Below are 26082 nucleotides of genomic sequence, written 5' to 3'. Positions count from 1 at the left end.
ACCATAGCAACTAATGTAAACAAAAATAGCGAGGGGGGGGAATAAAATAAAACGCTCATGCTGCTACACTTTCATTCTTTTCTTTCGTGAAGCCAAAATGTAGTTTCAAAAAAGTGTGGAGAAAAAAGTGTTTTCTTCACCTCACTGTTTTGGGCTCATTACTGCCCCCCCGAGGCCGGATCAGGTCAGAAAACACTCAGCGGTGTTTTTCCTCCGATAGCCACAAGGGGCAACAATTAGTCAATTCATACCACACTCCAGCATGAAAATAGAGCGACACAAAAGTGAGTTTTACAGTTTATTTGTGTAACTTTCAGGCATATTTTCATCTTTACTAAAGTAAAAACTCAAAGAACAGAGACGAAACACTTCTATGGGAAATATATGCGTCGAGTTTAACGTACAGAGATTAAATATGCCGGCAGTTTCCAGTAGTTTTACATCAAGTCAGATATTAGTGAAATGTTGCTCACCTGTACTCATAGTGTTCGTCATTGTACCTGTCAGAGTAGTAGCACGACCCACGCTAGGTTCTTTTAGCTTTATGATTGGACGGTTTGGGTCATGTGGTCAGAACCTTGTTTCATTTCTTTAATTGCACAAATCAAATACAAAATACACATGTAAAGAATCATGAATTGACGATAATAATATGAAAAGATTGAGATCTCTTATTAACAACTCTCAATAGAAGACATCAAATAGAGTTTAGTTTAGTTTAAAGGAGGAACATTTAGTGGAATATGCTTATTTTTAAGCATATTCCAAGTTTATTTTCTTATTTATTGTCTTCTTTTAAAAGCATAGGCTGTGTTTTAAGTCGTAAAATGTCCTGCAATGTTTTAGTGAGCAAACACCAATTACTTGGCTGCATCAAGTTATTTACCAGTGCTAATAATAATAATTATAATAATAATAACAAACTAATTAACTAATTATTTGAATGTCCCCATGTTTTGGTCATTCATTTCATTTATTCAAATGAAAACGAGAACAATCCAATCACAATTTCACTTCAGCTCTACTCCAATGGAAAATAGAAATGTATTATTAAAACAGCTTTAATAATACATGTGCTTTGGATTTGCAATGATGTCATTTAACAAAGTTACATAACACCTATTCTCATTTGTAATGCACATGTTTTATTTTGAAACATCAAACCGATTTCCTCTGAAGATGCAAACTTAAATCATTCATCAAATCTCTGGAGCGTCCGGTAGAATTGCCACATTTGACCAGTTTCCCATGTCCGCCCTTTCTGTAACATTAGATATGTTGCTTGTAGCTAGTCTTAAAATAACTTGCTTTATAAAAATGTTTTTGGTAACCTGGCAACGGTAGTCAAGTGGAGAAGTGTCTGCTGCCTTCCTTGCCAATGGATGCTCTTTCCTCTGTCCCTCTCCCTCTCTCTCTTTCTCTCATTTGCATTTAATGTATGTCTAAAAGTGGCAAAGAACACTGATATTAAATCACACTCGGTTGTAATGAAACAAGTTTTACTCCAAAAGAAGAAGTTTTTGGAGGTGTTTTCACAAGTAGCTTTGGAGAAGGTGCTTCCAGAATCATTTTCCAATTATCCCTTTAAATCTTCATCATATCGCTTATTTATTATTTGACTGGAGGCTGTGTGAGCTGACACCAGTGCGACCTTGTCACAGCATACAGTCGTCATCCTCCATTTTAGTGGAAGTAGATATTCCAGACATTCCCACTGTTTATTTCCAGCTCAGCCTCAGTGTGTTTCTTTCCACAGTGGTGAGGAAATGGTGGGTGGGCCCTCAGTGGTGCCTCAGGATCTCTGCCTTACTGGACACCTGCTTATAGAGAGCACGACAATGTGTGAGTATAGAGGGCTTTGTGTGCCTCTGTCCCCATGGCTACACACACTTCTGTGGAGAAAGGTTGCACAGCCCAATTCATCTTCCCCTCTGGTTTACCTGTCTGCACACTTTCCTTTTTTGGAATTTAGATATATAGCAGTCTCAAAAACAGTGTTTAATATGTCAAATGAGGAAGAGAATGGTTACTCTCCAATAGAGTTTGGTCCATAAAATATCAGAAAACCTTAAAAAATGTTGATCGGTGTTCATCAAACCTGCAAATGATGATGTTCCCAAATGTCTTGTTTGGTCCACAAACAAAAATGATTTACTTTTAATGATTTCTTTGTTACCCAGAGCAAGGAAATGAAGAAAATATTTTAGAAGCTTAAGCAATCAGAAATTTTGTTTTAATTTTAATAAAAAAAAGCTTCAAACCGATTAATCGATTATAAAAATAGTTGTCGATTAATTTAGTAATCGATTAATAATCGATTACTAAATTAATCGTTTCAGCTCTACTCTCCAATTCTGAAGACACAGGAAAATATTCATATTATTAAGGGCTCACTTGTTGAGACAGTTGAGTGCTATAAATACCTGGAAACAGTGACTGACAGTGACTTCAAACACGTCTGCAATCTGCAAAAAATGGCCTGCTGAGACTTTACTTCTCTGCACAGACTGAATCATTTTAATTTGTACAAAACTGACGGTTCTTTTATCAAGTACATTTTAACGTTCTGTATCGTTTCTTGGTATGGGATCCTCACGATGCAGAACAAAAATAGTCTGAGTAGCCAGCAAGATAATTGGCACGTGGCAGCTATTTATGACAGACAAGTTTTGCATAAAGTGTCGTCGATCTTGGCCATAGTCGCCGTAGTCCGGTTATGGGTTTTGGGCTTGTTGCTAAAGTGTAGTTGCGTATTTGGGCTTGTTCCCACCTCCATGAGTTTGATAGTTTGTCCACTTGCTGGATCCGTCCTCAATCCCAGGGAGAGTAGGTTGATGCTGCAATTTCATCTGTGCTGTATGTCGTACATATAGTACATTTGACAAATAAAACTACTTGACTTGACTTGACTTGACTTGACTTGATAGTCTGATGGAGGAGAGTGGTATCTTCTGCAGTCCCTGTTATACAGTTTCCGACACTCTTTATGTCCTGTCTTTATGTGACTTGATATTGTCTTTCTTTATTGGTGAGAGAGAGATATTTAAAATCTGAGTTTGGTTCTAGTTTATGACGTATTGGAGGAGCACATAAAATAACAATATTACATTTGTGGATTCAGGATGATGCTAAAACGGATTTGCTTTTGTTCATATCCCATCTGTTATATGTTAAATGTTAAATAAATGGTTTAAAACTAGTTTAAGTCCCTCATATTGTCATTGAAGAAGTCGCTTGTTTTGGGCTTGTTATCATACACAGGTTGCTTGTTTCTCTCGCGAGATCTGACAACACTGATCTTGGACAGTCCTGATCAGGGTTAAAAGCAACAGATTTAAATTCTCCTTTGTCCCCATGTGCAATAAATGCACTTAATTCCCATTGAGTCTCGACTTGAACAGGGGCTTAAACCGAAGACCTTATTCTATTTCTTCCTTTTTTTCCTTGTGGTTGTTTTGTTACCGTTGTGATTGAATGTTACGTTGTATTGTTCCACTGCAAATCAATGTTCCCCTTGGGGGACAATAAACTAGAGATTATGATAACCTGTGTAAAATAAACCTCCGTTTTAATGAAGGAGATGACGATCACAGAGCAGGAATTCACAAAGTGACAAAGCGAATTCGTCCCTTGTAGGATTGATGTTTATTTATTCAAAAGAGAAGTAAATGAATGATGAGAATGAGGAATGTAAAAATGTAGCATGCTTACAAATTACAGCAACATATACGTATATATATTTGTTATTCTTATGTATTTTAATTAAATGTGTAGGTGGTAACTGGTTACATGAATGTGACGGTAAAAAAAAGAAAAGAGAAGAAGCTGTTAATGGTGACAGTCAAAATCATGGGGGTGCTCTGTTCACTTGTATTTCTCTCGCTGTGGATCATTTTTCAGTTTTTCTTCCAGTTACCTGAACATGGTCTGTCTTTCATTGTATAAACATCTCAGATCTCATCATGTAGGCTGCATTATGAGAGGGCATTTAAGAGAAAACATAATGTACACCTGCGTTTCAAATGGTCTCTTCCACTATTCTGCAAGCCTCCCCTGAATGAGTCATCCAGCTGGCTCCTCATTGGACAAGACCATGCCATCCCTAGGGATTGCCTTGCAGAGGCAGAAAGGCCTTTCTTCCATTCACAGAAACATTGGTATGCCAGCCTGCTATTTCATTCACATAAAAGACTAAATATTGCATGATTTATTTTTTTAAATCCTGCTCTTCTTCTCCTTCATCTTTTTGCCCCCTTTTTTTTCCTTTCCTACGAGGGCCTGCCTTTTTTCTCTTCCTTTTGCTTTTGTGTTTCCCTTCTGTTTCTGAGGGGGAGAAGGAAGACGTGCTGTCTTTTTTTTTTTTTTCTCCTCTTCTATATTTACCAGGCAGGATAGAGAGAGATGTTGGGAGGGACTGCAGTGCGAAATCTGCAGCAGAGAGAGAGTGGAAGCTGCTTATGAATGAGTGTGAGTCTTTCAGCTGTGCTTATATGCTGAGGACATTTTACATGAATGGTGTCTGGCTGTCTGCTTTCTGCTACCAGGGAGACAAAGATGCTTCATTGCTGCTGCGGCTGCCGCTGCTGCGACTGGGCTCGTTCTCTTATCCTTTCGCTCGTTTCATTGACTCATCTGCCCGAGAAACATACGCTGTCGTCTTTTAGTTTATTTCATTAATGCAGTTTAACCAGGAGCTAATTATTGGATGTTTAAGACGAGCTGTGAGTCTGCATCTGTGTCTTTTTAGTGGCACTGAATTATTATGTTTTTTCTTTGATGCTGATAGAGAATTTAGAGCTTTATTAGACAGGCTGTATCTTATGTGTAAGGTTTATTGAGAAAAAAAAAACCAACAAGATATATTTTGTGGTGATATAAACATTTTATTTTGTCAAGTACAAACCTGAGAACCCGGAGTGATGCCTATTCTCTGCAGTTATTCTAAATTAACATAGATTGTATGTTAGTGATGTTCACTGTGTTGCTGTGATACACAGAAATATAGATTATATTCTTGAATCAATACAGTCGGCTTTTTTAAGAGAGGATTTTTGTGATCGAATTGTTACGCTTAATTTACCCTTAGGTCTGTGATTAGTTGGTTTCATTTGTTGTCCTTTTGCCACAACTTTTATCGGTTCCTCCATCCGTTTTAGGAGAAATAATTGTGCGTTTTTTTTTTGTTTTGTTTTTTAAATGCACGAGTTCATGGAAATCATTTTAAGTCATTATTCTGTCAGTGTCTGAGCTACTATTCCTATTTCATTTCCCTCTCTCAAAAAAACAACTAAGCGCGAAATAGTTACAGCAAATTAATATCTGACGAGGGAATTTAAAAATTGATTGGTTCTAGTGTGCTGTAAGTGGGAGTTTTTTTTTTTTTCTTTCCTCTCCCTCCAACAGGAAGTGATTTGCAGTGTTCAGCAAGCCTTTTGTTGAGAAGGTTTTCTCAGATCAGTGAGTCATGCTTTTGCTCTGAGCCGGCAAGCAGGCAGGCAGGCAGCAGTCAGTAGAGAGTATTTTCTTTTCCTTCACAGTATTTGCAATCAGCGACAAGACAGATCTTTCTGTCTCTTCTCTTACTTTTCGTTTTTTGAATTTTTGAGGCTACAAAACAGAAGCTGTATCAGCATCACCACTGGAAACAAACAAGCTGCACCATAACACTGACAATCTTTTTTTTTTTGTTAATCTCTCCATTCTTTCTTCCTCTGCTTAAGTGTTGTGTTTTCACGGATTGTGTCTGTATATTTGTCATTTATTGGATTGCAGCTCTGGATTTTACTGAGAGCAGATTGGACTTTGGTGACAGCAGCAGCAGCAGCAGCAGCAGCAGTCCAACACAACTGCCACTGTAACCTCTGTTGAGAAAATTACAGTCAGGTGGCCTGTGATTGCTAAAAGGCGTTTGCTGCCTGTGCCGCTGCTGCTATGTTACAGGAGAGGGTAATCAGCGCGGCTCAGCCACGTCTGCCAGCACACTTGTGAAAGAGGCAGGCTGTGCGCGTCGGTTGGTGGAGAGAGGGGAGAGAGCAAGAGAGAGAAGGGTATGCTTCACCGTACCAAATACAACCGCTTCAGGAATGAGTCAGTAACATCTGTCGATGAGCTTCTCCACGGCCTGTCCATGAATCCCAAGGTCTCGGCTACCCCCCAGTCTGCAGCCGAGACATCTTACACACCACCGACTGAGGTCCAGCCTGCCTCCACCACCACTGCTTCCAGCACCCCCACCAGCCATGGGTCTGACCACCTGGAAGATGGAGGCACCACCCTCTGCACCCTCATCAACAAGGTGTCCAGCCTGAAATTCAGCAACTCAGGCAGCTTGCTGGGCATCAAGGGTTTGCCCTCGGCTGTCAAGGACCTGGCTGTGTCTAAGCTGCAGGGGGGTGGGGGATCTGGCCCAGGCGGCTCCAGCGGCTCGAGCCCCAGTGCGGCAACAACAACAGCAGCGGCGGCGGCGGCGGCGGCAGCAGCCTCTGGTGTGGGCGGCTCACTGTGCAGCTCAGCCTCTCATTCAACCCCCTGCTCGCTGCTGGAGTCAGCTGTCAGCATGAGTAAAAAGAGCAGGCTGGATGAGTTTCAGCCTGCAGGAGAGGAATGGAATCCTGGTGGAGGTGGTGGACTGGTCAGCAATCCCTCCAGAGGATGGCTACACTCGAGTGACAAGATCTCTGGTCCAGGAGTGACATACATTGTCAAGGTTGGTGGTCTCTGATACTCCCCTGCCTCATTTGTGTTTTTGTCCTCTCCTTTTTTATCCCTCCCCCCCCGTCCTTTACCTTGTATCTCATTTTGTTTAAGTGACTCAAGCTCAGCTACATGCAAGTGGTGTATAAGGGAGAGATAATTTAGTTTTATTTGCTCATCACAACATGCCCTTGAGTGGGTGTATGTAGGCTGGCTACAGCAGAAGGCTGGGTGAAGGAGGAGCGACCAGAAAACAGACATTGAATAATTTAGAAAACAGAGAAGGTCAGCATTGTGGGGGGGGGGAGAATGAAGAACATGAGCTATCAAACCAAAGCCAGTAATCATCAGTGTCATTTTAAACATGCTGTAAACATTTCCCATTTATGGGGTCTGTTTTGTGTGAATGTAGCCACGGCGTTATGCGTTTGTAACCATGGTGACGTGTTATTTCTGTACATCCGAACAAGCTCTAAGGGTGAGTTTTGGCTTGGTGATAGTGAAATGATGGAAGACATACGGCGCGCGCTTGTCTCATCACATCCGTATCTCACATCAGTGCTGTTGAGCCATCATACATCATTTGAAGGAGCACAAGTTGGCATAGAACTACAAGAGCTGTGAATGTCATCATGCCGGCAATGAGTCACTAGCATGAGGAGTGATGATGCTGAAGCCCTGGTGTGAATTGAATGAAGAAAACGGAGCGAACCATTTTACACTTGAACCACAAAGTAGCAGTAAACGGAACATTTACGGATGTAATCTTCTCTTCTTTTAATCTGTTCTGCACTTTGAAAACAGAAGCGTTTTGGGGGCACTCAACAGTGACTCCAGGTTTTTGCATTTTTCTGCAAATGACACAGTTGGATTGCCATCATGTGACACTAACTTCAACTTGGCTGAACAAAGCCCACACTATCTGTGACCAATGTGACATTGCTTTAACTGAATTAAGGCCACGAGCGCTTATTTGTCCAGTCAATGCCGCTGAAAGCTGTGAGAGGGGAAATGGGTGCAGTCTGCCCCCCCCCCCCCCCCCCCCCCCCACACACACACACACAGCTTTTCCTGTGGTTTGTGTCCTGTGTGTATTGAGTTCAAAATGGTGTTCTGCTCACAGCACTTTCAATTAGCGTCATGTGGTCACTCCTCGCACATCATGCGCCATCACTGTAACGGGACATTGATCGACAGTGACATTGTTTATACTCGCACTTTGAGCTCATGGCAGCCATTTGATTATGCCAGAAATGACTAATTCACACAAGACTTTGAAGGACCAAAACAGTGCTGTGGCATTACTGTGGTTTTGGAATTGTATGATGTCTTCAAAGCTAAAATAGGAATAACTTTAATAATGAAAAAAAAAAAACGACACTGACTGTCATCAGTTGTTTTTCCGCACTAGCTGACATGGCTGGTCTCCACCAAGAAAAAATCTCCCTCCTCAGGTAAAGGATCCAGTGCAGTAGAGTATTCTTATAAGATTTTTGAATATATAAAGCTTTATACATAAAGACAAATACATTGCTGTATCCTGTTGATCTTGATATCTAGTTTCTAAACTCTGCACAATGCTTCCCCCGTCACCCCCAACACATTTCCTTGTTCCGTTTATCTGGTGTGCAACTAAATACGTATTTTCTCTTTGGAACGTCCTCATATTTCAGTTTTACTGTGTAATTCATGTACTCTGCTCATTTTAGAAGTGTTTTGACCCCGCCGAATCGTGCACTTTATAACTCCCTCTTCTAAAAATAGAGGACGTGAAATGTTTTTTTTTGTGGTATGTGTTTGCTGGTACTTGCAGGAACACTCACCGGTGAGCAGGAGCCACATTACGCGAGAGTTATGATTTTAATAACTTCATTCGTATTTCTGGAAAGGAGTGGAAAGGGAACGTGGCCGTGTGTCTTGTTTGTGTGTTTTGTTTACAACGAGATTATGAATGTGATTCTCATAATGATAAGAACTCATCGGCACAAAATGTTCCCAGTCTGTGCAATATTAATTAGAGGAGGTGTTGTAATGTGAGTAGGTGGCCTGTGCTGAAGATGGTTTATGGGGTTGGAGGACTACAGTCATCTCATGTCACACAGTCATATACACACAATGTTGCAGTTTTACAAATCATTATTTGACGAACGAGTATTTACTTTATGGTTTTGTTTTTTTCCAATTTTTGTCAGACCTTGACTTCATGATCTCCCACTCAGATGCTTCTCTTTTTTAAGATTATATAACAAAATAATGGAGCAACTTTATGAATATACAGGTTTTATGTGTCGTTATGCCTTTATTTACATGTGTATGAGCACATGAAGGGTGTTGATAGGATCCATCCGTCCATTTTCTACCACTTTATGCTGCGCAGGGGCATTCAAATTCATCAGGAGGTTTTTTTTGTTTTCTCTGCATTTATGATGTGCTGATCATTAAAACCTTTCTTTTTTAGGAACTTCATCATACTTGTATTTATTTATTATTGTGCATGTCCTGTGTTGGAACCTAGTGGAAGTGTCCATGACTCATTTCATTGTTTTGTACAATGACAATAAAGGTGTTCTATTCTATTCTATTCTATTCTAGTACCTGGGCTGTATAGAGGTTCTTCGGTCAATGAGATCACTGGATTTCACCACAAGATCACAAATAACAAGGTATGTTCACACTTAATGTGTTTTCTAATAAAATACATTTGCTGTAAAACAAACCCACACCAATTTGTGGTTTCTAAATCCATTACAAAAGAAAACTAGGGAAACAAAGAAGGGCTTGAGCTACTAATGCCAACTGTATACTCAGTAAAGTCACCTTGACAGACATACTTTAATATAATATAACTGTGACACCTTTTTATTAAAAGTTGATGATCGCATTTCTAATTACCAGTGTGTCTGCATGTGTCTTAAAAATCATTGACCAATGATGACGCAAAGGCAAATAGTGAATCGGTTTGTTTCATGTCTACTCGTCTGCTTGACACACAGTGTCTCCGTCTCTCTCTCTCTGTCTGTCCTTCTGCTTCATTGTGTTGGGGAGAGGAAGAGAGAGACATGGAGAGAATCTGTCCCATTCCGTCGCTATTATTAGATTTCTGCTTCTCTCAAACGACCCCCTGCTGTCCGTTATTTATCCAAAGGATGCAAAATTAACGTTTCTGTATCCGTCATTAAAACTGATATCTTTGTTGTCTCATGGGAACGTTTTTTTTGTGTCACATCAAATCTATCTTTAAGCTGCGTCAGATAAAATCCCTTATCCCAAAAGACAGTTTCAGATGTCACTCTGTGACGTCTAACACTCTGTAGCAAAAACACAAAGAACTATTTTTCTCACACAACAGTTAATGACACTTTTACCTACCGCCCTCATCAGGTCAAAATTTTAAACCAAATACCTACGAAACTAATGACATGTAAAACAGAGAGTTAAATTGTGCATTAATATGCATTACATATCAAAAAAAGGTGGAGACTAATGTTAAATATGTAGTGTACTTAGATTAGCCACATTGATTCCAACACTCTTTAAATTCATTTTAATGACGTCGTCCACTTTGAGGAGCTGCTGCTATGTTTGATATAGGGTTCGTCTTTGAAAAGTGCCATAAATAAACTTCTAAGTCCTCTAAATCCTCCTCTGTACTCAATGAAATGCCAGGACTCTTCACTGCGAAGCCGCATATCCGCTGGTCCGGCCAATACTACAATATTGTGGAGGGAAAAAAGGAATTGAAACAGGGAACCGAAACATTTGAGTGTGTTTTTTTTTTTTTGCTTTACAACTATTTCAGGACATATGTGTTTGTAACACATGCAACGGAAAAAGCCATTGACCTGCTGTTTAATTCTATTAAATTTTATTTGGGTAGCGGTTGAGTTCGGTTGAGTTGAGATTCAGCATCAGTAGTAACGTGTGCAGATGCTGAATCGCAACAAAATGCTGGCCTACAGAGCGACTTCAGGAAAATGACCGAGAGGATCAGTCACTTAGTCAGGAAGTGAGTCGAAGCTCATGCTGCTCCCTGATGCCATTAATCTATTATTTGTTGGTGAACCTGATAAAAACATGATCGGTGTCTCGCCTGTTGAATATTGGTATTTTAACAATGCGAGCATGTTGCAGTAATAAACATTTACATCCTCATAGTCGGTGCCTTAGCTGGACACTCTTTTTTTTCTGCCAAGACAACAGAATACATTTCATATCAGAGTCTCACTTATTGCCAAAATAGCAGTGATTCTTTGGCCGTCTGTGATCACCATCTTGGCTTCATCATCCTCTCGTCGTCCCTCTAGGGAAGCCATCAGCCTGGTGTGTGAGGCTGTTCCAGGGACCAAAGGAGCTCTGCGGAAGAGAAAGGTACATGGGTGGGAAGAGTGGGAGGGAGGGAGGGAAGGAGGGAGGGACTGAGGGATATGAAGATGCAAGCGATTGCCACATTGAGAGAGTTGAGAAAATGAATGTCAGTGAAATGTAAAGGAGAAACAACATTAGATATTCATTTATCCTTCTTACGTGTTCTATATATAGCATCGCCTCAGTGAGCCCCCCCCCCCCGCAACATCCTTCCTTCATGTTAAAGGAGGGAAAAACTGACAGAGAGAGGAGGAAATGATGAGAGAGAGAGATTGTAGTTGGAGAAGCTGAACAGAATGGAGAGAGATGGAGAGAGAGGTACAGGACTGTATGTGCGTGGGTGTAGCTCCAGCCTACGATGTATTGCACACCGCGCACAGTGCTTAGTGACTCATGTAGTGCACAGTATCTGTGATCAGGATACTGAGCTGCTGTGTGTGTGTGTGTGCGCATGTGTGCGCGCGCGTGCAACAGTGTGCATGTACGTGGTGTGTGTCCACAGCGTGTGAGGAGATTGTCTTAATGTGGGGTGTGAAATGAAGCATTACTCTGCTCTCTAGAGCTTGTTCAAATGTCAGGAAAGAACATATTACACAAAAATCGGTGCCGACTAGTTTTCAGAATAGATGAAAGATAGAAGATAATGCTGATTTGGCAAACACACGCTGGCAACTTCAGCTTCGTACTGACAATTCTGAATAGATGTGATTGTTTAATTGTATTTATATATATATATGTATATATGGCCCTTTCTTTTTTGCTTCATGTCTTCATCAACATCACTATTCACAACCTGTCCAAAACATAAAATATCTGATCAGTACAACTTGATCTATTCCTCTTTTGTCAGTCATTAGTGATGAAACTATGATTCAATAAATAACTGAATGAATGAAGCAGGAATTTATAATGCTTTTAGCCTTGTCACGAGCTGTAGCATTTCATCTCTATGCTGTTTGACTTAAGCCTTATATAGCTTTGTTCATAAAGTTTGAACGGTTAAATTATGTTGGATCTTTGATTTAAAAAATGGTTCCCTTTGTTTCTTGTGAGAGCCGAAAAATGTAAAAATCTAATCTAATCAAATATCTTTGCAGGGTCATTTTGAGAGGACACTTTGTCCGGGTGCCACAACTTTAAATGGCCTTATCAGGGTTAAGACCTGGTTTTAGGGTCAGGGTTGGACGTGTCCTCACTAAGCACGTTTGTGTGTCCTCTGATCTTCTCAGCCACCATCCAAAGCTCTGTCCAGTATCCTGGGCAAGAGCAACCTGCAGTTCGCTGGCATGTCCATCAACCTAAACATTTCCACCAGTAGCCTCAACCTGATGACGCCTGACTGCAAACAGGTGAGTCTGCAACCTTTTACCACACAATCTACAGATGTAGAACATCTACATCTAAAGCTGCTGTGCTTAACTTTTGGCTGTTGATGTGTTGTTCTGCCTCTGTTTGGTCTGTGTGAACAGAATTGATGTAATATTATACTGTATGCTGCTTCCTTCCTCTGAAAATATGAGCAGGAGAATTCAATTCTGAAACATCCTGTTTTGCTGCCGTCTCGCTTTACTAGCTCAATGTCACCGTTCCCTCCGTCTGTTTAGACTTTAAACAAATCACTTCCTGTGTGCAGCCTGGCAGTGTAGCCGGGGGAACACGAGATCCAAACATTGCTGCACTGAGAAACACAGAGAGTCATGTGGCGCTGGTAGACTTGAGGCTTGAGGAACCAATGTGACAGTGGTTTGAATATTTGTTTATATTTAAACAATTAGAAATGAATGAAAATGGCTCTAAATGTGTTAGAGGTCTGTCAAAAACATCAGAGCCACCACATTCTACACTTTAGCCCTTTAACACTTAAGCCTCAAAATGTCCGTCTGGACTTGTTTGCTTATTTTTAACCATAAAAGGGCCACAAGTAAGTGCTTTTCCCCCTTTTTAGCAGTTATTTCAACTTAATACACTAAAAAAACACTGTTGTTGTACATGAACACCAGGTTTTGTGTGTTAAATTTGAAATTTGAATATGAATTTAAAGTAACATTTGTTTGCGTTTTTGTCTTAATGTCCAAAAGCAAGCCAAAAAATGTAAACAATGTACATCCGTTTTCCAAAGCGTTGGAATTTTTTTTCTGTTAGCACAAACCGTCACGTAACTACGGTCGTGCAAAGTGCGCAAACCTGTTGGGTCAGAATAACTGTTGCCGTGGACCTCGCTCTGTTCAATGTTTCTCAAAATCAGTTTGACAAGCCACTTCGTTCCAGCGCTTTGCTCAATTATGTGTAGAATTTAGACAATTTGGTTAATTTACACATTCTCTGTGATTTTACTTTGCACAGATCATTGCCAACCATCACATGCAGTCCATCTCCTTTGCATCTGGCGGAGACCCCGTAAGTAACTTAACAGTCTGCATCAAATTAACTGGTGTTCATTTATTTATTAGAAGTCATATTGTCATCCCATCTGTAAAAACTGTGATATTATTTTTCAGAACACATGTTTTCTCAGTACTTTTATGTTGAAGGCCAATATTTTTGCATATGCATACCTGTATGTGTTCAATCTTTTAGTATTTAATAAAAAAAAAATTTCTTCTATGTGATAATCGTGACCTAACAAGACAAAATATGATATTTCATAGTTTCTATTTAGTGCACCAGTTGAAAAAAGATTTCACTCTTTTCTCTTAGGACACGACAGATTATGTTGCCTATGTAGCAAAGGACCCTGTTAACAGAAGAGGTATGAGTCCTTTAATGTGCATTTCATATCTCACGTGCATCACGTGCATCATTCAAATCTGTTGCTGTGACTCTTTGCCAGCATGTCACATTCTGGAGTGCTCCGACGGTCTGGCCCAGGACGTCATCAGTACCATCGGTCAGGCCTTTGACCTCCGATTTCAGCAGTACCTGCAGTGTCCCCCGAGCAAGCCGCCCTCCACACACGACAGGTGAGGCGTTTGTGGCGCGCTCGTAAAGCTCATAAAACCTTGACTTCACTTGGTGGAATTTCACGATCAAACCCTGTTTATGTCTCAAGGGTATTAAATATGGAGGAGCTGCCGTGGACAGAAGAAGAGGAGGAGTCAGCAGAACATCCTTACTATAACAACATCCCCGGCAAGATGCCACCACCCGGAGGCTTCATCGACACCAGGCTGACCAATCACAACGCAGCAACTGATGGTTGCCAGGTACGACTGAGCGGAGTTCTGCATGCACTCAGTGATTTCAAGCGGACGAGTCACACGTCACTCGATGGCTTTTGTGTCTGATGTCACAAGAAATAATCTGATCTCGGGCATAATCTGATGAAAATGAGAGTTCTTTCAATGATTAAAACAGGTTTTCCGATTTTTCAGCTTCTTTACTGTGAATATTTTCTAGTTTCTTTGCTCCATATAACAAAGAAATCATTAAAACTGAATCATTGTCGTTTGTGGCCAAAACAATCCATTTGAGAACATCATTTACCGACCAAACAAGTACTCGATTAATCAGTTAGTTAAGTTAAGTTAGTTAAAATGAATAATGACAAACAGGTATAGAAGAGAAAAACTCATCTTGTTCTTGGATTTAATGTATGATATTTGCAAAGTTATGTATTTTCTTTTTGATGAAATGCAAAGGCAAAGGTCTTTATTTCCTTATTGACCTGTTACATTAGGAATATTTCCTTCACTGTCAGTATTATAATGCATCTTAGGGACTTTGCTGTTAGCCGGTTGATTTAACAACACATTTACACCTGAATACGCATTTTAAAACCGTATATTTGCCATCACATTAAGCTGTGGTTGGTTTATGTTCCGTCAGACCACAAACAAACCACATCAAGCCTCCTCTACACTCTACAGTCAGCTTGTTTAGTCCAAAGTGTTTCTCAGAGCAGCGCTGAAGTGTCTCACTTTCTTGCTTCTTATTGTTATTACTGTTATATCAACTCTTTTATTGGTGTTTAATTTGTGTCTCTGTGTGAAAAGATGGGTCCAGGGTCTGTAGATCAGACCTATTACCAAGGACGGCACTGTGGAGAAAACTGGGGTGATGAAAGAAAGCCCATATTCATACAACAGGGTAAGAAAAACCACCATTTCCACTACCCATATATATATATATATATATATATATATATATATATATATATATATATATATATATACACACACAACACAGTGTTTTATCATTGTATCACTGTGAGTGTGCTTGTTGCTCTGAACTTCCAGGTTCGTTTGATATAAGCAGTCTGCCTGAGAGCAAAGGCCCAGCGCCAAAAGCAGCAGAGATGCCCATGTATGTGAACACCCAGCAGATCGACGCCCAGGTCCTCGCAGCCCTTCAGGCAGAAGCAGAACATGTGACAAAGGGTATGGCAGCTGCAGCCAAAGAGAGCCCACAGAAGGACCTGTTTGACATGAGTAAGTCCTGTTATGAAGTATCACTTTTCACATACTGCAATTTAACAAAGTTAACAAAAAGAAGGAAGATTAAAGAAGAAGAGGGAATACATTATACACTATAGACTGTACCTGCTGTGGATTTATGGCAGAGTACATTTAACAGTGTGTGTCTTGACTTCAGAATAATATTTCATGTTTGCGTTCGTGGATCTTAATTATAGGGGTTTCCTTAGTGAGTTCAGCATGACATTATAATAACATTATGCCACAGCGAAGACAAAAGGAGGCTCGCGTTAATGTCAATGCACCACTTTGTTCGTTCCCTTCTTTCCAACGTTAGCTCTTGCTGCTAATAACATACATGTGATAACTACTGTATGCATGAAGAAGCCATGACACAAAATACTGAAATTCTAGTAGTTTATGTACGGTGTATTTTAACGTTTAAATCATCGCTGTTAGTATCGTGTATAATGTAAGTAAATAAAGGCATATGACTATAACTCTGAATGTAGGAGTGTCGTATTCTTTGACAAAGTCCATATTTAATGGTACTGATCAGAAAATTAGTGGAAAAATAGCTGGAAGGACACACTATAGTATCTCGCGGGCCTGTGCTGTAGAATATTCTTCCTTGTTTGATGAATTAGTGTTTGTCACTGTGCCTGCCATTACCAGAGCCCTTTGAGGATGCAATTCAGTCCCAGTCCCATCCGCCGGGCCAGGGTCCAGTCCAGGTCCAAATGTCTGGTCTTCACAAGGCGGCGTCCGTGGACAACTCCAGCCCTCTTCTCGTGCGCTCGCTGGCCTTCCGGGCGCAGGAGGAGCTCGAGGGCCAGACGTGGTACCACGGCAAAATGAGCCGCCGCGAGGCCGAGAAATTGCTGAAAGAAGACGGGGACTTCCTGGTGCGCAAGAGCACGACCAACCCAGGGTCCTATGTACTGACAGGCATGCACAATGGTCTTGCCAAACACCTGCTACTAGTGGACCCTGAGGGCACGGTAAGATGGCATCCAAGGGTGTGTGGAGTGTGTTTGGAAGAAGGTGTCAGTGTGTGTAAGTTTAAGACTTTTGACATCTCTCTCTCTCTCTCTCCTCAAAAGGTACGGACAAAAGATCATGTATTTGACAGCATTAGCCACCTTATCGGACATCACCGTGACAACAATCTGCCGATTGTGTCAGCCGGGAGCGAACTGTGTCTCCTGCAGCCAGTTGGAAGAAAACAGTGATGCTTGATGTGAAAGGCCGACGGTGAACAGGAAGCTCCGAACAGTCTCTCCTACATCCTGAAACTTGAAGATGAAACAATGAACAGAAGATGCTTAAAGGATCTATGCGCCGACAGTGTTTGTGTGTGTGTGTGTGTGTGTGTGTGTGTGGGGGGGTTGGCCCACGCGTTGCTTTACCGCAGGCCGCTGGAAAACCACGCAAGATCCGTTTGAGATAAAAGAAATTATTTATAGAACTGTTATTTTGTTGTGATGACTGAAATGCTATATTTTTGAGAAGACATAGGTGCATTTGGACATACTATCTTGATTTGATGTTTAAAAAAACAAAAAGAAAGAAAAAAAGGTGAAAACAAAAAAAGACAGTCGTTCTTGTAGTTTAGACGAAGTGCAAATCAAACCTCAAAGAGGTCATAACGAGAGTATTTTAGAATAAAAAACCCGAAATTTTACTTTTGTCTGTCAAGCACAACCACATTTTTACCGGGATCGTTGGCTAAGATGTCGGGGGGGGGGGGGTTTGGACAATAAATGCAGTTTATAATGAATTATTTTAGGGAAAAATGTCCCCTTTAATCTTATCTTAAAGTGTGTGACATCTCACTTAAATAGTCACTGTATGAAAACTGCTTGTTATCGGGGGTTAGAAAAGAACGTGTTTTGTTTTTGCAGTAGTCCGTCACAAACAGACATCTGTCACATTAGTGCTGTCAATGGCTTTAAAGATAACCTTTTTTTTTGTTTACTTTTCTTTGTTTGATAAAGTATTTTCTTGTGTCACAGTCGCATGACTTAAAATTAACTGTTCTTGTGGACATTGTTCGTAGACCTTGACGCCCCTTTATTTGAAAGAGGTGCTCGTGTATGCTGACACTGTAAAAAAAAAAAAATAATATTTATGCTTTTCAATTTTGGATTATTTCTTAATTGGTTTTTCTCTGGACTCTTCTCTCTCTTTTTTTTTTTAGGTGTATAGCCAATGATTTGTTTCTGGGGCATGAGTCAAGCAATGAATATTCTCACATTCTTAATTGACTTTTTTTCTGCTTTTTGTGAACTCTTAAAGGTACTCTACGTAATAACCTTTATTAAGGGTGACTGTGAAGGCTGGCTTTTGACCTGAGGTGACTGATTAGGTTGATAAATGAGGCGATTAACGCAACACTCTTACTATAGTTGAGGCTATATTCGACTATCAAGCGAGGTAGCCCACTTTACTCACCACTCTTTGTATTGCTTTCAATGTTAGCGGGGCTCAGTTCACTGGGAGATGAATTGAAGTTCAAGTAGGGTGGAATTAGGGGGAAAAAATGAGCCTACTTCTCATTTGATTTATAATTTTCCTGAAGAGTAAATCAGTAGTTTAAGGTCTTCTTCAATAGAATGCACCACATTTTAGAGGAAAATGCAACAGTAAAGGACGAACGGACACCAGTGTGACTGACAGCTGGTAGGATGACGTCTGTGAACGATCAGTCAAATCCCAAATTTCAAGGATTCAAAACAGGAGTTAATTCAGCAACTGGGAGACTACGTCCATTTCTTATATACAGTCCATGTTTCAGCATAGTAGATACACTGTAGACCTAGTGTTTTATCTTCATATTAACATTCCTGGCCATAGTGGGGCGGAGACGCCAATGGTCCTAAACTAATGTCTCTAATGTCTTGTCATTGAGACATGTCACTCCCAGTCTGCTATAGGCAACCCAACAAAACGAAAACAAACAAACCAAAAACAATGAACAGATGTACATATAGTGAATAGCACAATCAGAAGGTTAGACGAGTTAAATCACGTGTGTCAGTTGTACCAAAAAAAAAAGAAAGAAAAAAGAATGTGTTGAAATGTAAACTACACTTTTTAACCTAATGAGGCCGAATTAGACGAATAAGTGTTGAGTGCACACTAATGCAGAGAATGTTCAATATTAGCGACGTGAGACAAAGGACTGCATCACCGCCACTAGATGTCACCACAGAAGCACGTTTCTAAACTGCAGTTGGCCGCTCTCACTTTACTTCTCTCATTTAGTCACTTTTTTGGCCGACGCGTTTTCAAACCATTGTTGCTTGACGGGCCACAGTTGATTTGCCCCTTTTTTGCTGTCCACTGTACACAATCATTCCTCACAACAGTTCTTGTAGAGTGTGTGTGTGTGTGTGTGTGTGTGTGTGTGTGTGGGGGGGGGGGGGATCAAAATACTACACAGCAGTTCTGGCACAACAGACTTTTGTAAAGCTCTCTCCTCCTCGTACTATTGTCAGTGCTGTGATGGATACCAAAAGACTGGGGGGGGGAATTGTATTTGATATGCACTGAACCAAAATCAACACGTGTTCAATGGGTTTGACAGAGACGGATGCAATGTAATATAACGTGCCTGTGTTTTTGCTGCAAGAGGGAGTGGAGTGTGCGGTGACACGCATCTCACAACGACACGCGCAAAAACAAATATCCAACACTTCTGGATAAAGACAATTGGGACTTTGGCGTGATTGTGAGTGACCCCATGACCCTGTTTGCTCCTCGGGTTGGGGTGAAATTTGACATTACACTACAGTGACAACATGTTAGTAGTTGGTAATAGTGTGGTGTTAGTACTGCAATGGTAATTGTAGGGTATTAAGGAGATTATTTTACAGTAATGCCGTGTTATTTCCAAAATATAATCCAGGTAATGAGAATTAGATGATGTGATACCTTCACATGACAGTTTTTGTAAGTTAAAAATGACAATAATTACATTATGATCAATCTTTTCCCCTACACATTTTCCTTAAGATCCATACGTTATTCCTTGGCAATTACTATAAAAAAATAAGACAGTATCAACGTAATGTTACACCCCTAATACAAAAAGTATTACCATATTGTTACTGTAACGTAATGCCAACAGTTACCTAGGTTTCTTTTGAGGGGAGCGCGGAAGAGAGAGAGTCTGACAGGTGCAAAGAATCATGGGGGAGATCTCTGTGATAGTTACACGCCATCCATTTTTCATTTATTTGACTCTTTGAGACACACTTTCATCAAAGCTAATATCTCGGAAGAATCCTTCAAAAAAAAACCCTCTCACACACAACCCGCTAAATGTGAGCGACTTCAATGCAACAAAGCATAGACGAAGCAGCAATGATTGAGCTGTTTTTACTGTAAGAAACTGTACAACCACAAACACACCGGGATTATAACACAGAACACGGCATCGGTATAGATTTCTGTTGATGAAAATGTGCCTTTTATTTGTACAAAATGGTGATTTTATTTCTCTTTCTCTCTCTCTCTCTCTTCAAAGTGCAATAGCTGATCTTCAATGGGGCATGCCTGTTCACTAGAGGTTGTGTTTTTTGCCCTGCTGAGTGTTGCTGCTTGAGACTACTGTTTTCTCTCTCTCTCTCTCTCTCTCTGTGTCTCTTTATCTCCCTCCCTCTCTATTCTATATTATAAATGTATCATTTTCCAGATTCTAAGTATAAATCTTTGTCAGAGGGAATCACACAGAAATTCACTATTTTGGGACAGGTACAGAAGAAAAGAACAGAAAAGAAAAAAAAAAAATGCTGAAATAAAAACAAAGAGAAACAAAGTCCAAATGATGTTTACAGATTAAATCTTTTCGGTTGTATGGGTTTATCATTATTCTGTATGACTGTTGGCAATAAAACCGTGAATGTGTAGAATGGTTCTGGTACATTCTGTCACGGTCGGCGTTGATTTCACTACACTTGACTTTAGATTTAGACGTTTTGTCACTTAAATCCATTGTTTTTTTACTTTCTTTTTTTTTAAGTGATGCAGAATTTCTGCTCAGCAACAAGTGTTATTCTGGATAATCCACTGCTAATTGGTTTTTTCCATCACAAGCACAAAATTAAAAAAAAACTTAGTTTAACTTCGATTTCTGATCTTTGAAGATGTGGTTTCCGTTGATAAATTCACCTCTTCACGTGCACATGGTAGTCTTCAGACAATGAGCACGAGTTTGGCCCCGTAATTTTAAGTTGGCTGGCACTTTACGCTATGAATATCCATTATAGATCTTCATAGGTCACATTTTCACGCTTTACAAAATGTGTTTTTCTCGTCTTCTTATGAGTTTTTGAGTCAAAGTGATGATTCATTATACGTCGCTTATACAATGGGAGTAGCGAGAATTGTGCGGTCCTTTTTTTTGCTCAGGTGTGTTTATATAGTTGGTGAATATAGTCATCAGGTTGGCCTTAGGTTGTGCTGGGAAAAAAAGGATTAAGACACTTTATGTTGCATATTCTTATCGCCCTCTGTATATACATTTAAACACAGTAATGGAAAAAAAAAGCAGCCTAAATGCTCTGTGTTCTAAGGGTTAAATGGACTTCAAGATTACTTTTGCTTTTTACACACACGTCACGCTTCAGGGCCAATGTTTTCATTTAGGGCTTTATAGTCACAAAAAAAATCAATGTCTTTTTAACCTGGAAATACAAGAATTAAATCTCTGCATAGACAGAAATCAGAGGAATATTTGTGTAATTGTGTAATTTCACGACATGGGGAGGATTCAACAAACACGACTAGGCAAAGCAGCTCTTTCTACAGGCCACATAAACGTGAATCCTCCTTATAAGAACATATAAGAGTTCTACTTTCTGACTCTTCATGAATCAGGTCTACACTTCAGTTCACATGCAGCATTCCCATGCGTCTAAACACGTCCCTCATCACATATAAACACACACAAGGACGAACTCAAAGCGTATTAAAACATGTGACTACTACTGTGTGGATTTCATATTGAACATGCAGCATAGTGTGAACCGCCATCATTAACCAGCAGAGGGAGCCCTGCTGTAGCTCAAAGCTGCTGCGACTGCTGTGTGAAGAGCATCAGTTTGTCTGCACAGCGGTTAAGAAACATGACGCCGCTGATGTCGCCCACAGTCTTACAGTACATCTCCAGTAAAGTACTTACGGAGCACTTTGCTGTAACTGCGTGGCGTTCTATTCTATAGCATTACTGGGTTAATACAAAACGACAGAATAATAAATTACTTACTTATAATAACATATATACAATCGTTCTTCGTGACACTGTTTTTGCAGTACTATAATTGCACTTTCTTTTGAGTTGCAGAGGAAATGTTTCCCATCATCGTCCTGCAAAACCTTCTGCAAAAAAACAGCTCCAAAACACCAAGTTCCTCACACATTAGTGACGAACGATGACCTTCACGCTAGCCCGTATACGTCCGTCTAATGTCACGTGCAAATGAAACTCTCAGATTATGGTTGACGCAGATATAAGAATATGAAGCACAAAGGAGAGACCGCTGTCCTGCAGCTGTGGGCCGGAAGTCCACATTTCATTCAGGAAAAATCCTTAGTTCTCGATCGGTCGCTCCACACAGTTTCTTGAGGACGTATTAGCACCACGCTCACCTTCTCTCTGCACGTCACTCGCTCCCCTCTTTCATTCTTTCACTCTCGTGAACACCCTGCGTGGCCCCTCCTGCCACCACTGACACCTCGCCGTGGGCCGCGTCCGTCTCCTGCTCCCTCTCCAGTCCCGTCTGCCTGGGGCCCTGCTGGTTCTGGTTCTGGTTGGGGTTGTTCTGGCTGCTCCAGGACTTGCTCCTGCTGCGGCTGGGCTCCAGAGACTGCTTGTTCCCGCTGCCGCTCACGGCCTTCCTCCTGTAGCAGACGCCACACACGAGACCCACGAAGGCCCGCCTCATTTCCCGACTTGCCAGCGTGTAGATGATCGGGTTCATGGCGGAGTTGAGCACGGCCACCCCAATGAACCAGTCCGCTTTGTAGAGGATGGGGCAGCGCAGCTTACACGCCACATCCACCAGGAGCAGGACGAAGATGGGCGTCCAGCAGGCGATGAAGACGCCAACCACGATGATGACCGTGCGCAGCAGGGACATGGCGTGCTCCGAGTTGCTGTGCTTGCTCACCTTTTGGCTGCTGGACTTCACCAGGATGTAGATGCGGGCGTAAAGGACCGACATGGCTAAGAGCAAGAGCATGAAAACCGTGATACAGAAGGCCACATATTTCTTGGTGTAGAGAGGGAGGATGGTGGAGCAGTCTGGGAGGTTGTGCAGACAGTTCCAGCCAAGAATAGGCAACGCTCCAAGACCTATGGCAATCAGCCAGCAGGTCCCGATGAGCAGAAACACTCGGTAGTTCTTGTTGGCATCATAGGGCCTCATTTTGATCATAGTCAGGTGTCTCTCGATAGCAATAGCCAGGAGGCTGAAAATGGACGCGCCGAGTGCCACAAACATGCTGCCCTCTCTGACAAACCAGAGAGCAGGTGAGAGCTGCAGGGTCTTTTCCCCTGACAGCAGCAGGTTGACCAGGTAAGCAACTCCGGCCAGCATGTCGCACAGCGCCAGGTTGCCGATGAAGTAGTACATGCGGTTGTGGAACCGGTGATTCCTCCATATAGCCACCAACACGGCCAGGTTCTCCAGGACGATGAGGCTGCACACGATCAGGAACACGACGGTCTTGGTGTCCACGGTGCCGGGGCTCGTGCCGACGCCGGCGCGGTGCTCCAGCTTCCCCGTGTAGTTGTAGTGGAGGTAAATCTGAGGGTTGATCATCTTCGCGGCACCGGCTGCTGACACTGAAGGTCAGAGGTGAACGGGTCATCAGGTGTGTGTTCAGCCGAGGCAGGGGAGGACCTGAGGAGAGCGAGGAGCTGTCGTTATTCAAATTGATTTCAAACGTTACTTAAGACTCACAAGTTGGTTTCACAGCAGGTAAAATAAAATAATAAGATGGGATAAGAGATAGATCGCGTGAATAATTGAACATCAGCTACAGCTGCAGTGTTGTCTAAGATGCATGAGATCTTCTTCCTCGTGCTGGTTAAAGCATCGTGGTAGAGCTCGAGTCCAGGACTTGTCCTGGACTCGAGCCTTTACTGCATTTGGACCAGGAAGTTGGAGGAGATGAGGACTCAAGACTTTTTCAAATTGATGAAGACTGTTCTTCTTAGATTTGTATTTAACATGCCCAAATTATTTGGCGTAACATGTCGATAGACCGTTACATTTAACGTTTTTCCACTCCAAGTGTGCTGAGGTGTGCATTTCTTTCCCTCAATGGACACGAAAGAGGGAAAAAGAGAAGAAAAGCAAAAGGAGGGAGGGAGGACTAGTTTGGATCCTGATGGTTACATTTCAAAAAAGTTACAGGCTACAAAACTAAAGTTTCTTGTTGCATGTGTTATGCTCATGAGTGCATGTAAATAAATACATGTCAGCTACTGTATGTAAGTGTGGTGGAGTACCAAGCTTTTTAACTCTCAGAGATGCTGTTTTCAGACTCATCCAGAGACATAAAAGCATACATGGATGAAGATTTTTTTTTTTTTTTTTTTTTACAGAATTGCTGCACATGTGGAGACACAGGCACTTTGCCACCAGGGAACATGAGGCTGAGGCTTTATAGCCTCACTGAAAGCAACCATGAGCTTCTGCACCAAGGATGTGTTGTGTGTGTATAATAGTGTGCACACAGTAAAGCACTTTAGGACTAACTTCTGACTTTATCACAGCACACTGTCATTTTTTTTTACAAAGCAGCGTTTTAGTCATCGTTCAGCATCATTATCCAGTAAAACCACAACATCAATTCAAATATCCTTTTTATCCCACTTATTTCCATAAAGTGCAGGAAGATTAAGATCAATTAAAGTTAACTATGATCCATGCATCATATTTTTGTTTGTTTGTTTACACTGTATCTTTGGACCGTTTCCCAAACATGCAACTTAATCTTCTTTTTTTTTTTCTTTTTTTTTTAAACATAACCATGCACATCAACAGTGGATTTCACTCATTGGTTAAAGTTAAAGTTCATGATCAGTTATTTGCGCAGAAGAAACATTCAAAGAAAAGAAGAAGAAGAAGAAGAAGAAGATGAAGATGAAGAAGCTCCACACGTCTTACCTTTGGATGCTCGCAGACTTTTCTAACTTCAGCTCACACTGACGCTGCGTTTCACTGCTGACTCGTCCATTTTCCGGGTTTGAAAACCGCTGTGGTTTAAAGCTTTTATTCCTCCTCGCTCCTCGCAGTTCACTGGGACAGAGCGGCAGCTCCTCATCTTTCTTCTTTTTTTTTTGCTGAATCTAAACTGGAGAGTTCAGCGGACTGGACTTGGCTGGAAGTCAGTCACACCCTCCCTCTCCCTCTCTCTCTCCCTCCCCGTCTCTCTCCTCTCTGTCTTCTCCCTCCCTGATTTAACCCGGACACAGGGAGCGAACAGAGAGTGAAGCTGCGGCTCAATTAGTGAAGGCAAGGAGGAAATCCAGGAATTGAGTGGAAACTTTTAAGATATGTGGCAATAATTCATCTTCCCTGGATTCGTCTCATTTATATTACAAAACAATAAATTAAAAAGTTGCAGTTGTGTACTCCTGAGAGGTTATACATCCATTTAAATGGTTTATTAATGAAATATATTTGTGAAAATTTAAGAAGAGAAAAAGTCAGTGAGATTCTGTCTGAATTCAAGCTCAGAATTCTGACTTTTCTTTCAAATCTATGCAATATCTTTCCATAGAAACAAAATGTTGTCATTAAAAGATGAAAAAAAACATAACATAGCAGAAACTTTCTTTAATTATAATTTATTTAAAGGTACAGTAAAAAAAAAAAACATTGCGGTGGCAGCGCTGAACCAGCTCCTGACAAATCATTGAGTATAATTATTTAATGATAATAATTTTATCAGATTTTTGCACACTGGACCTTTACAGATGTCTGAGCTACAACTTAGAGGTCGAAACTAAAATCTTGCAAGAAAGGAAACGATAAAGAAAAAGAAAAAAAGCAATTGTATAAAATCTATGACGCCTTTTAGCAAATGTAAACACAAGTCTAAACCTTACAGGGTGAGTTTATGTTGAAATGACCGTAGCCCATCCTTTGTTCAGGTCTTTCTGTCATGACCTCATATCCAGGAAGGATGGGCAGGGCTGGCAGCAAGAAGAAGAAGAAGAAGAAGGACTGGCTGTGTCTGAGAGACTGATGATGACCTTTTTTTAAAATAGATGTGACAAACGTTCAGTCTAAACTGTGGGGATTTTAGGGCAAAAAAACCTTGAAAGAGTGCACAAATGTGACTAAAACAATAAACCTCATCTCCAAACAGAGTCTAGAACTTCCACCAGAGCACGACTGAGTCAGGAGCATATGTAGCGCTTCATATTCCACTGGAATATGACTCAAACATGAAGAATCTCGTTGCTTTGCTCTCCACAGCCGCACACATCCACTGCAGCGGCCTGCGATTTTCCTCAAACGAAGCACATAGCGTACTGCGTTATTGACCAAATCGTTAAACGGCACATCTCCTCCAGTGTCTCTGTGGTTAT

The 26082-nt window shown here is 41.1% G+C and overlaps 2 protein-coding genes across 3 annotated transcripts; one reads left to right on the top strand and one right to left on the bottom strand.

The window, feature by feature from the left end:
• The first annotated feature begins 4119 nt into the window (after nt 1-4119).
• shc3 (SHC (Src homology 2 domain containing) transforming protein 3) lies at nt 4120-18568 on the top strand. Of its 2 annotated transcripts, XM_058617498.1 has the most exons (13): nt 4120-4467; nt 5941-6706; nt 9286-9356; nt 10998-11061; nt 12288-12407; nt 13402-13455; nt 13756-13807; nt 13889-14018; nt 14108-14261; nt 15051-15144; nt 15294-15485; nt 16146-16471; nt 16574-18568. In XM_058617498.1, the coding sequence occupies exons 2-13, from the start codon at nt 6050-6052 to the stop codon at nt 16700-16702; spliced, it is 2043 nt and encodes a 680-aa protein (XP_058473481.1). In that variant the 5' UTR covers nt 4120-4467; nt 5941-6049; the 3' UTR covers nt 16703-18568. The 2 variants fall into 2 exon arrangements, with proteins under 2 accessions (XP_058473481.1, XP_058473480.1); XM_058617497.1 differs by lacking the exon at nt 4120-4467 and having other exon boundaries at nt 5067-6706.
• Nucleotides 18569-21106: 2538 nt separating this feature from the next.
• Nucleotides 21107-24876, bottom strand: LOC131446340 (sphingosine 1-phosphate receptor 3). Its single transcript, XM_058617499.1, has 2 exons — nt 24653-24876; nt 21107-23380 (listed from the first exon to the last, which is right to left on the bottom strand). The coding sequence occupies exon 2, from the start codon at nt 23297-23299 to the stop codon at nt 22139-22141; it is 1161 nt and encodes a 386-aa protein (XP_058473482.1). The 5' UTR covers nt 23300-23380; nt 24653-24876; the 3' UTR covers nt 21107-22138.
• Between the last annotated feature and the right edge of the window lie 1206 nt (nt 24877-26082).

The sequence above is a fragment of the Solea solea genome, chromosome 19, assembly GCF_958295425.1.
Source record: "Solea solea chromosome 19, fSolSol10.1, whole genome shotgun sequence".
Taxonomy (NCBI): Eukaryota; Metazoa; Chordata; class Actinopteri; order Pleuronectiformes; family Soleidae; genus Solea; species Solea solea.
This window is presented reverse-complemented; position numbering and strand designations above follow the sequence as displayed.